The sequence below is a fragment of the Hyaena hyaena genome, unplaced genomic scaffold (genome assembly GCF_003009895.1).
Source record: "Hyaena hyaena isolate Hyena2069 unplaced genomic scaffold, ASM300989v1 scaffold_783, whole genome shotgun sequence".
Classification (NCBI taxonomy): domain Eukaryota; kingdom Metazoa; phylum Chordata; class Mammalia; order Carnivora; family Hyaenidae; genus Hyaena; species Hyaena hyaena.
In genome coordinates, this window is record NW_024081416.1 from 17,941 (window position 1) to 32,428 (window position 14,488).

Consider the following 14,488-nt stretch of genomic DNA (forward strand, 5'->3'; position numbering starts at 1 on the left):
GTGCAATTAGGGCTGTATTAAACGTACGTTTAAACTACTCGCCCACCCGAATTCTAGAGCTGACAATACTCCATGCTGGAGAGGATGTGGAGCGGCAGGTGGGGGCATGAAATGGTGCAGCTGCTTTGGAAATTGTCTCAGGAGCACCATTACAGGCAGACAGGCTCATGCTCTCTAACCTGGCAGTCACTCTTCTGGGTGTTTACCCAGCAAAATAAGGGCACATTTTCACCAAAGGAGTGTGCAAGAATCTGTAGCAGCTTTATTATAACCTCAAATTCAGAACCATCCAGGTGGACAACAGCAGAAAGGCAGAGGAATCCTGGTGCGTTCACACAGTGGAACACCACTCAGCTGTGGAAAAGGAAGGGTCCACACCAGGAAACAGGTGAATCTCTGAGAAACGGCTCTGAATGTCAGGAGTCCCACACAAAGGGCACAGTCTGTATGTTCTATCGAGTCTGTTTAGAGGACCCGCCCCAACTGGAGCGTGCCTGGTGGGCCAGGGCTTGGGCTTCCCCACCGCCAACATGCAGGCAGCATGTGTTGCCCTCATTGTCTGGACACGTAATTGTCCAAATGGGGGCAAGTGGCTTTGGCAGGGGTGGGGGACACATATTTTCATCTGTCCTTGTTAATAAGGCAGGTGAGCGCTTCACTCCAGGGGAAGCTGCCAGGTGCTTGCCCGGTGGCCCGACCGCCTACACTCATACCCGCACTAGCCTCCTGCTGCTGGGTCCCGGCCAGTGTGCACGCTGCCCAGGTCAGTCTGTGCTGGGGCTGAATCCCAAGGAGATGCTCCTGGCATTTCCCAAATGTATATGGTGACAGAGGATTTCACAATTCTGGTGGGAGAAATATACTAGCCTGGGAGACCTTGCTGACAGGTGGAGCCAAGTCTCAGACACATCTGCACAGGGTTCTGATCCAGATCTGCTGGAAGTCCACATTTTGGGGAGCCCCCAGAGAAGCTACCCTTACAGCTGGCCCTGCCTGCATCCCCTGGCTTCATCTTACCTGCTGGAGAGGATCTGTGAGGCCACTGATGCCTCAGCAGGATTTTGTCGGGTGGAGACTGGGCACCAACTCCTTGGATCACTTTTGTTTCAAAGACAAAGTGTGGGATGCAGGATTCGAATGATGAGCTACTGTTGGCTTTGTTGCTCATGTTTTCATGTTCTTCCTTCCCTAATCCAAACACAATCAGGATTTGGCCTTATTTAGGAGCTCTGAACATAGGCCCTGCCTGAAATAAAAAGCAGTATCTGGGACCCTCCCCACCCAACCCCATACTCATTGGAAGACACTGCCCTCTTCCTACTCACTGGCTTCTCACAGCTTTACCTGCCAGAAGAAGCCAATTCTGCATTTATGTAGCAGGCAGAAAACCCTTCAGCTCAGAGAAGAGAGGGTTCCCACATCCTCTGGTCTATACTAGTCACAGCAGTAATATCCCTTTCCTTTCCACCAGTTGCTCCCTGCCAGGCCAAAAAAAAAAAAAAAAAAAAATCAGTGGGGCGCCTGGGTGGCTCAATGAGTTAAGCATCTGACTTTGGCTCAGGTAATGATTTCACAGCTCATAGGTTCAAGCCCCACATCGGGCTCTGTGCTGACAGCTCAGAGCCTGGAGCCTGCTTCAGATTCTGTATCTCCCTCTCTCTGCCCCTTCCCTGATCACATTCTCTCTCTCTCTCTCCCTCTCTCTCTCTGTCTCTCTCTCTCAAAGATAAATAAACATTAATTTAAAAAAATCAGCTGGAGACTCCATCCTTTCACCTAGCCCCTTTCTTCAATTGTGGGATATTGATGTCATGCCTGGAGCCCTGGTAGCAATTTTGTAACTAGGAAGAGGCCAGCATGAGGGTTAAAAGTCCTCATGCTGGGAATGGAAGCAGAAAGTCAGGACATGCCCAGCTGGGGGGCATCATTCAGCTCCTACCCTAGCTCTATTTCATCAGTGACATCACTAAATGCCATTACTGTAAGAGCCACTCTGAGATGGGCTTTCTCATATTTACAGCCCAAACTTCTTGTTTGGAAATAGCAGGTTCAGAGGAGCTGGGGGTATCACCTCCAGATGGAAGAGAGGTGGGAAGCTGCCAGCTGGCCCTGTGGATTGTGGAGTCTGTGTGCAGGTAGGGGAGGATCTGGACAGGCAGTTGTGTCCTGGGGAGGGGGTGGAGCTTTGGGAGGGTTGGCCTCTTCCTGGGTCCCCGCAGCCCCCCAGGCAGGCTCTGTGGCCCATGAGACTCCTGAGGCTCCCATGGATGAAGCCACATAGCTGTGCCTGCTTCTCATGGGACACTTGCTCAGGTAGTGTCCACGTGACAAGCTGGATTCTACTGGCACCCAGTAGAGGGACCGTGTGGGGAGATAGAGAGAGAGAGACTGAGAGAGAGATACAGAGACAGGGCTTGACCTGTGTGTGGTATGTCGTTCAGAGGCCACGTTCCAGCCTCTACAGCCCAGGTCTTAGTCACCGCTCTGAGGGGCCCTGGACGGGATCACTGCAGCGTGGCTGCCCCTGGGACATTGCATTGCACCTCGGGCGGTTGCTGGGGCAGCTGAACAGAGAATCATCTCAGGCTGTTGGAGGTTCCGGGGGCCTGGTGGAGCAAAAAGCAGACACATCACCTGGCCCTCTGGCCTCAGTCTGCCAGCATCTAAAAGCTTCTATGAGGAGGGCAGGGCTGGCGAGAGAGCCAGAGGATTGTTTGCTACTGAGGGCAACTGAGCTCGAACCACCGAACTAGACTTTGCAGGGACCACCCACCAATGTATCCAAACCACAGAAATGCCCAGATGCAAGCAACAGGCATGTATTTTTTGCATGCTTCTGTATGTGGCAAGTGGGTCCCCGCTGATTTCCCCTGGGGTGCCAGTGGCTCTGCACATGTTGGGATGTCTCCAGGCTCTCTCCATGAGGGGTCACAAATTCTAATGCACTGGGCGTCCAGGCAGGGTCACTTGGGCCAATCCCCATGTTTGGAGCCAGTGCAGAGACCAGCACAAGTGACACAACTGCTGAAGCAAAACCCATGGCACATCTGGCCCACATCTGGTCACTGCAGGTGGATGTCCTGGATGAAGGATGGGGGTATCCTTCCTGTCAGCCTCAGCTTAGCAGACAGAGGCTCACAGGGCTTCAGTCCTAAGGGGTGATGGCCTTGCCCCTTCTGCTGACCCACCTCTATCTGTCTACCCGTAGTCCCTGGAGGGCAGGCAACGGCACCATTGGTACGAGACACCTTAGGAATCGAAGTGAGGACTGGAGACACATTCTTGTGGGCCTGTTTGGACTTTACACCTGTGTCCCTAAAATCTCCATACAGGCTGGTTTTATTTTACTTTTAAAACTTAAAAGATTTTAGCTAGGACTGCATGTATTTAGGGTGTTCGGCTGATGCAAGGCACATGTACCAGTGATCTGATGGCTGGAGCCAAGCTCTCCCCTGACTTGGTTACCACCTGTGTGTGGTCGCAGCACCTGAGGTCATACATACTCAGTACAGGGCTCTCGGATGGCCACCGTGCAGGGTGCCAGGTCTCCAGGCTTCCTCCTGCATCACTGATACTGTGTGCCTCGCAACTGTCCCTAACCCAGGTAGATCTGTGCTGAGCTTCTGCCTGTTCTTCCCATTCCACGTGTGAGACCATGCAACCTTTTCTTTGTGTGGCTTATTTTATTCAGGCTGACGTCCTCCAGATCTGCCCATTCCTTTTTACTGCTGAGCAATATTCCTTTGTATATACATCAATCATTGGATGGACACTTAACCTGTTTCCATGAGTGATCATTGTGAACAATGCTGCCATGAATGTAGATGTGCAAAGATCTCTTCCGGAAATCTTCCTTTCCTTTGGGTAAATATCCAGGAGTGGAATTACTGGACCATCAGTTGGTTCTATTTTTAACTTTTGGAGGAACCTCCATACTGTTCTCCACAGTGGCCGCACCAGTTTGAATTCCCAACAAGAGTGCAGGAGGGTTCCTTTTTCTCCACATTCTCACCAATATTTGTTATTTTAAAATAATGAAGATTGCAGCAGTGCCAGCAAAAAGCCAGGACGCACCAGGGAGATAGTCTTTTGGCCTGTGAGGAAATAGCCAGAATGTCCTGAAATTCATTGAGTGTGGGGAGCCTCTCCTGGGCACCCACTTTCCCTTGTCTTTGACTGCTGGCTTGTAGGAATCCTCAGCAGGAAGTTAGGGACAGGGGATGGAAAGCCAGAGCGAAAGGGATGAGAGACACACAAACAGGGAAGGTGCTGGAGAGCAGGTGCTGTGTGGGCAGGGAGGCCAGTCGCTGCCACCAGAGCTGCTCCAAAGCCGGGGGTCACAGAGGTGCTGTCATAGTCTGTTGGGTCAGAGCTGGTGCCTTCCCAGCCACTGTGAACGTTTATGGGCAGGGAGGCCATTAGACATGTTGGTGTGTCTCAGAAGGACCTGATCCAGGCCTCGAAACTGCAGACACTGTGGTTCTAGTAATTATCATGCCAACAGCCTTTTAGTGTCCGTGGGTGTTTCCTTTGTCCACACTCACAGTAGTGATCATGAGCGCATCATGTCTGACAATCCCGAGCACATAAGGGAATGCAGCCTCTTGCAAAGTTTCACCAGCTTTTCCATTTCTCTGCTTGCTTCACGGACGCCAGGAGAAGGATGGGAGCGGAGCAGGGACAGCGCTGAGGGCAGAGCAGCGCCTGCCTGGAGGCCCCACAGCTGCCCACAGACCATTCCTCCACAGGGGACATTCAGGGACAACAAATCCATCCCACTGATGGGCTTTCCCCGGAGATAAATCTCCAGCAATGTAAGACCTGAATCCAGAAAATCCCAAGGGAAACTCCTCAAGATCCAACTTGGGTGAGAGCTTTCCCCGCTCCAGTTGTGCTGTGCAGCCTCTCAGGCACATCAGAGGCTCAGCTGCACATGCTGCAGGCCTGGGCACCCCTTCTTCTTCCCTAAGGAGTGGAGCCCGGGATTTTCCTGCAGGTGCACCGGGCCTCCCCAAGAGCATTTGGCTTTGTCTCTTCCCTCCAACCTCAGCTCCCTGTAACCAGGGCAAGGAGGTAGGATAGAGGCCCCTGGGTGTGTGCAGGGGGGTGTGAAGGCAGGTGGGTGTGTGCAGAGGGACAGATAGGTGCATGCAGGGGAGCAAGTGAGTGCAGGCGGAGGGCTGGTGGGTGCATGCACGGGGGTAGGAGGGTGGGTGTAGGGGGGCTGGTGGGTGTGCATAGGGAGGGTGAAGGCCTGTGGGTGCATGGAGGGGAGCAGGTAGGTGCATGCAAGAGGGCCCATGGGTGCTTGCCAGGGACAAGGTGGCAGGTGCAGGGGGCAGGTGGCTGCATGAAGGGGGGAGTGACGGCAAGCTTTGTGTTCAAAGGGGCCAGTGGGTGAGTGCAGGAGTGCAGGTGGATGCGTGCAAGGGAGTTTGTAGGTGCATGCCGTGGGCACAAAGGGGCAGGTGTGTGGATGCAGGGGTCAGGGAGACAAGTGAGAGCGTGCAGGGGCAGGTGGTTACATGCACAGAAAGTGAAGTCAGGTGGATGCGTGCAGGGGGCAGGTGGGTGAGTGCAGGGGGACTGAGGGGGCAGATGGGTGTGTGCAGGGGGCCAGGAGGCAGGTGCATGCATGCAGGGGGAGTGAACGTGGGTGAATGCATGCAGGGAAGCAGGTGGGTGCATAAAGATGGACGGGGTGGGGGCAAGTGTGTGGTGCAGAGGCCAGGGGGCAAGGTGGGTGCATGAAGCTGAGCATGCGGAGGTCAGTGTATGCAGGGGGCAGGTGGGCGCATGTAGCGGGCAGGTATGTGTGTGTGCAGTGGGACAGAGGAGCTCCTGGGTGCATGCAGGGGGCAGGTGGGTGGGTGTATTGGGGATGGTTGGTGCATGCAGGGGCAGGTGTGTGCTTGCAGAAGGGTGCTTACAGAGGCGTAGGGGGAGCCAGTGGGTGCATGCAGAGGGAAAGAAGGCAGTTGGGTACATGCAGTGGGACAGGTAGGACCATGGAGGGGGGCAGGGATGTGAGTGCAAGGGGGCAGGTGGGTGCATGCAGGAGGGCAGGGAGCAGGTGGGTGGTTGCAGGGGGCTCGTGGGTATGTGCAGAGAGCAGGTGGATGGATGTATTGGGCTGGTGGGCGTGTGCAGCAGGGCCAGGAGGAAGGTGGGTACATGCAGGGGACCAGGTGGCTGTTTGCAGAGGGGCAGAGGGACAGGTGGGTGTGAGCAGGAGACAGGTAGATGTGTGCCAGGAGGTAGGTGGGTGCCTGCAGGGGGAATGAAAGCAGGTGGATGCATGCAGGCGGACAGATGGGTGAGTGAAAGGGGCAGGGGGGCAGGTGAGTATGTGCAAAGAGGCAGGTGGGTGTGTGCAGGAGGGTAGGTGGGTGCGTGAAGATGGGCAGGGGGTGGGTCGGTGCCTGCACAGTGGCAGTAGGTGCATGTAGGTGGGCAGGTGGGCGTGTGCAGTGGGGCAGGGAGGTGGGAAGGTGTGTGCAAGGAGACAGATGGGTGCATGGATGGGACCAAGGAGGTGTGGGCATTGGGGCAGAGCGGCAGGTGGGTGTGTGCCAGAGGGCCCTCGGGTGCATACATTGGGGCAGATGGGTGCACTGGGGTGTCCACAGGTGCATTCAGGGGGCATGGGTGTGTGCAGGAGGTCAGGTGGGTGCACACAGGGGGCTTGGTGCATACTGGGGGGCCCACGGATGCATGCAGGGGGCAGGTGGGTGTGTGCAAGGGGGCAGTGAGGCAGGTCGGTGCGTGCAGCAGGGAATGAAAGCCGGTGGGTGCGTGTCAGGGGCACTGAGGTCAGGCTCATCATTGTCCTGGGGTCAGTCCCAGGCAGGGTCTTGCCAGCCCAGGGCAGTCCTTGCTGCTCAACGGTGTGATATGGCTTCCAGCTAGGGATGCTTTGCCTGTGGGGTCTCTTGCTGGAGGTCAGAGGTGGCTGGAAAAAAAAAACTGAGTCAATTGGACAGTGCAGACCCCAGTGAGAGTGGAGGCAGTGAAATCCTCTTTCTGTTCTTCTTGGCGTCTTCACTGTTGACGCTCTACCCACCACGATGCCCCTCAGGGAGGCAGTTGGCAGTTTCTGTACCTGATTTGTGCTGGTGCAGGCCCGTGATGGGGCCTGTGTGGAGTCCTCCCTGCAAACACATGCAAGGATCCTCATGGAACGTGCTCAGCCACTGTGAGGGATGGAGAAATCACGTCGACTGTTTCCATGTGACTCACAGGGACAAATACACACTATGGCACCATCTCCCAGAGGCACACATGGCTTTCAAAGAGAAGGGTGTAATTACACCCAGACACAGGAAGATGCTGGTATCAGCAATCCTGACACTACTATTGGCTATGGGCCTATAGGGGTCAACCTGCCAGGTCTCAGGAAAGAATAGATTTGGGGGCCATGAGCAGCATAGAAATATTCAGCCAGGAGCCCAGAAGTTCGCTATGACATCTCCATCACTGGGATGGAGATATAGAACTGGATTGTGAGCCAAAACTAAGCCTGATCCACACAATTGGCCAGCCCCTGAAATCAACCCTAAGCCTGACTGGCACCCTAACCCATGCCCTCCACTCAGCCCTTCAGGGAGATCACGGGAGCACTCGAGGTTCAGGCCGTGACACCTCCCATGACCTAATTCTAACTCTAGCCATGGCTCTGACCCTAAAGAGGCCCAACTCTCAGGTCTAAGGAAAAAACAGATTTGGGAACCATGACAGGTGCAGAATCAATGAGGAGCCCAGAAGTTCACCGTGACTTTTCAAAGGGATGGAGATACAGAAGGGGATTCTAAGCCAAAACCTAAGCATGGACCATACAATCAGCTGGCCCTGAACTCGAACTCTAAGTTTGACTCACACCCTAACCTCTCTCACTCTACTCAGTCCTCAGAAAGATCACAGTATCCCTGGCAGTTCAGGCCCTGACATCTCCTGGAACCTAACCCTAACCGTAGCCATGGCTCTGGTCCTATAAGAGCCCACCTGCCAGCTCTGAGGAAAGAACCAGTTGTAGCCCATGACCAACAATGAAATATTCAGTGAGTAACCCAGAAGTTCTTCATGGCATTTCCAGGGTTGGGGTGCAGCTGTTGCAGAAGGGAATCCTGAGTCAAACCTAAGCCTGGACTTCTCCATAAACTGGCCCCTGATCCTGAACCCTAAGCCTGACCTGCACCCTAACCTTGGCCCTCAATTCTGCCCTCCTGGCATATCACTGCGCTGCTTGTGGTTCAGGACTTGATACCTCCCAGGACCTAACCCTAACCCTAGCCATGGCTCTGGCCCTAAAACCTGCCAGATCTGGGGAAAAAACAGTTGTGGACCAATGACCGGGGCAGAAATATTAAGCGTGGAGCCTAGAAGGTTGCCATGATATTTCCTGGGCTGGGATGGAAATAGAGAAGGGGACCCTGAGCAAAACCTGAGCCTGTCCCACAAAAGGGGCCAGCCCTGACCACGAACACTAAGCCTGACCTGCACCCTGACCAGTGCCATAAACTGAGCCTTCTGGGGAGACCACTACACTATTGGCAGTTTAGGCCAACACCTCACTGGACTTAACCATAAACCTAGTCATGGCTCTGGCTCTAAAGAAGCCAAACTGCTAGGTCAGAGAAAAGAAGAAATTTGGGGCCCATAAACAACACATGAAAGTTCATCAAGGAATCCTGAATTATTCCATGGCATTTCCAAAGCCAGGATGGACCTTCGGAAGGGGATTCTGAGACAAAACATAAGTGGGGCCTATACCATCAGCTGGCCCTGAAAACAAACCTAAACCTGCCCTCAACCCAACCCTAAAACTTAACCCTGACTCTGACCCTAACTTCTAACCCCTAACCACTAAACCAAACCCTAATGCTATCCCTTACCCTTAACCCGAACATCAACTCGGACCTGAACCCTAACCTTACATTGACCCTGAAACTAATCTTGACACTAACCCTTCACCCTAACCCTAACCTTAACCCCTAAAATTAACCCAAACTCTAACCCCTAAAATTAACCTTATCCCTAACCCTAACAGTAACTCTAAACCATAACCTTGACCCTGACCCTGACCCTGACCCAGACCCTAACCCTAACCCCTAAGCCTAACTCTAACCATAATCTTAACCCCTAACCCCTATTCCTATCCCTAATACTAAACCTAACTATAACCCTAACCTTAATCCTGACTCTGACCTTGATGCTGACTCTGACCCTAACTCCTGAACCCAAACACTAACCCAAACTCTAACCCTTTTATAAACAGGAGTTTTCATATAAAAATTCGTATTCTCTAGGCCTTAAGGTGAGCTGACAGTGCCTGGCCTCCTTTACCAAGTCAAGCTGAGGCTGACAGCACCACGTTTCCTTCAAGTTAAGAGCAATTGCATTCGCAGGCCAGAGCCAGAGCCCTCACGTTAGTTGCCACACGCCGCCTACTGGTGGCGCTGTTGTTCTCAAGCCGGCAGCGTCCCAGGTTTGCTCCAGTTCCTTCTTCCTGCGAGCTCGTGTTTGGGGTCCTTGGTCCAGAGTGAAACGCGCTCGGCAGAGCCGGCAGAGGGCGCTGTGGGAGCGCACGGGAGAGGCGCAGCCGGCACCTGCCGGGGTGAGCAGGGTGTGGTCTGCGCTTCCTCCACCCGTACAGAGTCAGGGCATGAGTTCCTGGGATGTACCTACATTGTTCATCCAGTCATGGGTGACTTACTCATCCATTCAAGCACACATTCAGCAAGTGGTTAGTAAATATTTGCTGTATGTTTGGCACTGTGCCAGGCCCTGTCCTTAGCTCCCAAGAGTTTAAAATGTGATTAGGAATTCAAGATATAAGACTATGCCCCCGCCATTTTATTATGACTCACTCACCAAGCTCCCCAAAAATATCTAGCACTACTTTCTGGCACACAGTAGGTGTTCTACCAATACTTGTATTAATGAATGAAATGATAACTAATAAGAATGCCTGTCATTTACTGAGCTCTTCCACCTGTACATGTACTGTCTCCCTTCTCAAGATAAGTTATCTTCCTGTTTTAATGATAAAGAAGTGAGGCACAGAGAGGTTATTTGAACTGCCTGAGTTCACACAGCCAGTGTGAACTCTTAGCCACAATTCCATGTTCCATCTCAGCAGTGCAAGGCAGGATGTGCTCAGGGCCAAGGTGTAGCACACACAGGGCTGTCTTGGACTTTCAGAGGCCAAGAAGTAAGACAGGTTGAGAAGGGAGGGAAGGTTTCATGAAGACTGGACAGAGGGGAGATGCTGGACGGAGCACAAAGTTAAGGGACAGCACCCATACAAGTCCTCCACAAGCGCTTCCTGGGTGGAGAGGGGAGGCTGTCAATAAGGACACGATCCTTCAGCAAATGTGAGGTCTCCCATCTGCCCAGCCCTGGGCTGTGAGCTCTGGAGGGTACGAACATGAAGAAGAGCTTTCCTCGAGGATCTACAGGCAATTGTCAGACAAGGCAAAATATGTACAAAACCGACTCCAGGGGAGGAAGTGTTGAGAGCCGGAAGTGGAGTGCAGCAGTTTTTCTGGAGGAACAGTTGTTTCCCATTGGGAAGACCAGAGCAGGCTCCTGGGCAAGGTGGCATCTGAACTGAGCCATGAGGGGTCGGCAGGACTGCACCCTGTCATGGACAAAGGGCACTCGGGTGACAGCACCAAAGATGAAGGCCTGGTGTGCATGTGGCAGGTGGCCCCTCTGTGACCCCAGGGGAGGACAAGGGTGCGGGAGGGGAGGCTGACGGGGCAGGACAGGTGCTTCCTGAGAGCTCTGTGTGCTGTGCCAAGCAGCTCAGCTTTCTCCCCGCCCCCGCCCCCGCCCCCTCCCCGGAGCAGGGAAGGTTTGTAGCCAGGGAGGGACAGGTGTTGCCCAAGGAGAAGCTACATAAAAATATCCGTCTTCTGTGTTGTAAATTGCTAGAGGGCAGGGATCCCAGGTGGGGTCAGGAGTTAGAGCAGTAATGCTGAGGCCTCTGGAAACGTGTTCACCCTGGGGATCTCTTGCTCAGACTGGAAGAGGGGTGTGTAACCAGGATCGCCCCTAACCAGGAACCAGGATGTCTGGGCCCAGTTCCTGCTATGTCACCAACCTGGTCCCTCTCTGGGCATAGTTTCCTCATCTGCAGTGCGAAGGGGTGGAGTACCTCTAACGGCCCTCCTAACCCCGACTCATTCCCTATGAATCTAAGAACCCCGTGCCCCCACCTCAGCCTCCAAGGAGTACTTATCACAGAGCGAGGCAGGCAGGGGAAGGCTCAGCCACCCTTACTGGGTGGCACACATGGGGGAGGCAGAGCCAGCAGCCACTGACTGACCCAGCCTCAGCAGGTCTAGGGGAGCAGTGAGGGTTTCCAGAGGAGAGGCGGCCTGCTGGCTTGCTCAGGTTGGGCAGGGGATTGGGGTGGAGGGGAAGTGAGCTACCCAGCTTCCTCCCAAACCAGCTCCAGACCCAGGGCTGGGCATTTCACAAAAGAGCCCAGGGAGCTTTGTGAACATTTCCTGTCCCACCCCAGCCCCTTTCCTGGCACTGACAGCCCAGCTCAGGGTTACCACACTGCTCACCTGTGAAGCAATCTTCCCGCGAGAGCTGAGTATCCGACCAGGGGCTGCCTATAAATGTTGGACACACACAGTGCTGTCAAACCCCTTTGTGTGGCTTCTTGGCAGGTAAGTGAGCCATCAGCTTCCACAAGCAGGAGCTGCCTGCTGACTCTTTCTTTACTTTCCTTCCACCCATCTTCTTTTCAAGGCCTCCTCCTGGAAGCCCTCCTCGATTGGCCCACACAGTTAAAATTTTCCTCACATTTTTTTGGCTCATATTCTGCTGGAGCCTCTTGTCCTCAACTGCACTGCTCTTTGGCATTTTCTAGATATTCCATCCCTCCTGTGTGTGGAGCAGCATCTTCTCTCGGGCCAGTTGGAGCTATTCTTTCTTTTCCTTCTGTGTTTCCCCTTTTGTTCCTAAGGGCAGCCTGTGGGAGGGGAGCTCTGCAGCCTTTTCTTCTCAGCACCCGAACCCTTGCCCGCCCCCCTCTGCAGACAGAGTGGCAGAAAGATGGCGGACGAGCTGTCACAGTTGGAGTGCAACATTGAGACCATCATCAACATCTTCCACCAGTATTCTGTGCGGCTGGGGCACCCGGACAAGCTCAACCAGAGAGAACTAAAACAGATGGTGAAAAAAGAGCTGCCAAACTTTCTCAAGGTAGGCTGGGCTCCTTGCAGGCCTGACACAGCCTGGAGACAGTCTGGGCTAAGGATGGAGGGTGGGGTGCAGTCTGCAACGGTCAAGGAGAAACGTCTAGCTCCTTCAGCCCAGCCTCCCTGTCACTAGAGTTACTCCAAGTTAGACAGCAGACAGAGCTGAAAAGGATTGACTGACAGAAGTGCCGTGTGGGGGGCCCTGTCCTGGGGAGGGGCGCATAGTGGCAAACAGGGACCTGCTGTCTATAACATACAGCAAAGATGTTGGCCAGTAAAGAGCACAGGAAAACCCAGTGCCAGTAAGTCCCCCAAAGAACGTAAGAGAGAGTGCTGTGGGTGACATGGGCTGGGCGGGGACAGTGGCTATCTGGGTGGACAGAAAGGGGCCCTCCAAGGAGGTGATTTTGGGCTGACGCCTGAATTGAGGAGGGAAGCAACTGAGGACGACCCTTGGCGGGAGCTGAGCAGACACCAAACCTCAGCTGGTGTTGGAATGCAAAGGCTGAGGGGCCTTTCTAACCTAAGTTTCCATAGAAACACAGGCACTACATGCAGGAAGCACCCAGCTATCAGTGGCATGCACAAAGCACTCAGTAACATGTTCATTTATTCCCTGATCTGAAAATAAGAGGCAATTCTAGGAAAAAGGATTAGTTCCACTTGATCTTTCAGTTTTCTTTATAAGTTTGGGGACTTGGGGTACAGAGGCCTGGACCAAGAAGGGTGAGACGCCCGCGTCCCAGACTCAGTTCTGTTCCTAGAGCCGGTGGCAGCCCTCCCTTCCACTTCAGTAGGCAGTACTGGGGATGCTGACTCGGGGTCAAGGTGCATAAGACACTGGGAAGAAGGGTGCTGGGCCAGGATAAACAAGAGAGATACAGTCAAGAGTTTGTAGGGTGGGTTCTCCTCAGGGTGACCCCTCTGCCTGCCCCACCACCCACCTCCCTCATCCTCTGCCAGAAGCAGAATGGTAGTCCAGGAGGAGAGGCTGGGACCCAGCCAAGCAGCTGCTCCAGAATGAGTTCTCTGGCCGGGCAGGGGAGACGTGTAGAAAGAGAGCTGTGTGGGAGCACCGCAGACATGGGAAGGGCCTGGGAGCAGAGCAGTGCTGGGAGGGGACCTGGCTGAGCTACCCCAGCCAGTGGGTAGGACCCACTGAAGCTCCCCTCTGCCCTGCCTGGACCCTCCCCTGCCCTGGCTGCTTCATAGCACCCTGTGGGGTCAGTGGAGAACCAACACTGCTCTGTGTCCCCACAAGCTATGAGCCATCTTGCTTTCCTCAGGGGCTTACCCACTGTGCAGGCTGAGATGCAGATGGGTGTCCCAAATGAGAGACCTAGAGAGGGAAGAGAGGGGGGGAAGGGGAGGGAGCAGGATGGACAGGTAGAAGGACTGGGACAGGGCAGGGCTCGTTTGTGCTCTGCAGCTCCCAAGCTTCCTCAATCTGCAAAAACCAGCTGCCTTTTTCTAAGTGAGTTTCCTCAAGTCTTCCTCAAGGAAGATACCAAGTCCACCTGTTAGACTTGTTATAAAGACCAAATGAGATGACATTCTGTACATACTAATTGTGTGACCTCAAGCAAGTCACTTGACCTCAGTTCCTCTGCAAAATGGAGAGAATCGTAGTGCTCACATCATATGCAGACTAAATCAGAGTGTCTAGAGCAAGCTCAGCATCTGCTACCCTGTGGGCATCAGTCAATGGTCATTTTTAATTTTATAACTGAGGTCCAGGAGCCAGGCTTCCCTGTACCTTTGCCTAGGGTCATTTGCTGAGCTCCCTGTCCCTAACGCTGGCAGCACTCAGCCCTGACTGCCATGTCACCCCCACCCACAGAAGCAGAAGAAGAATGACCATGCCATAAACAAGATAATGGAGGACCTGGACACAAATGGAGACAAGGAGCTGAACTTCGAGGAGTTCTCCATGCTGGTGGCCAGGCTGACGGTAGCCTCCCATGAGGAGATGCACAAGAACGCCCCGGAAGGAGAAGGCCACAGCCATGGGCCAGGCTTTGGGGAGGGTACCCAGGGCCACTGCCATAGCCATGGTGGCCACGGCCACAGCCATGGTGGCCATGGCCACAGCCACTAATCAGGAGGCCAGGACACCCTTCCCCCACCGACCTAGGGCCACAGGGTGGCAAAGCCAAACTGCCTTAGCTGGGGGGCTGGGAACAGGGAGCAAAATAAAGTCTTCCATCAAGTCAGAGCTCTGTGTGCTTCTTTCAACTCTCCCTTCCCACCTGTCCTTCTGGGGGCCTGGGTGT

The 14,488-nt window shown here is 54.0% G+C and overlaps 1 protein-coding gene across 2 annotated transcripts; it reads left to right on the plus strand.

Moving 5' to 3' along the window:
- Positions 1-11,560: 11,560 nt before the first annotated feature.
- On the plus strand, positions 11,561-14,430 carry S100A9 (S100 calcium binding protein A9). Of its 2 annotated transcripts, none has more exons than XM_039218897.1 (3): positions 11,561-11,681; positions 11,981-12,219; positions 14,056-14,430. In XM_039218897.1, exons 2-3 carry the CDS (start codon positions 12,070-12,072, stop codon positions 14,311-14,313), a joined length of 408 nt encoding a protein of 135 aa, XP_039074828.1. In that variant the 5' UTR covers positions 11,561-11,681; positions 11,981-12,069; the 3' UTR covers positions 14,314-14,430. The 2 variants fall into 2 exon arrangements, with proteins under 2 accessions (XP_039074828.1, XP_039074827.1); XM_039218896.1 differs by having other exon boundaries at positions 11,577-11,681; positions 12,054-12,219.
- The last annotated feature ends 58 nt before the right edge of the window (positions 14,431-14,488 follow it).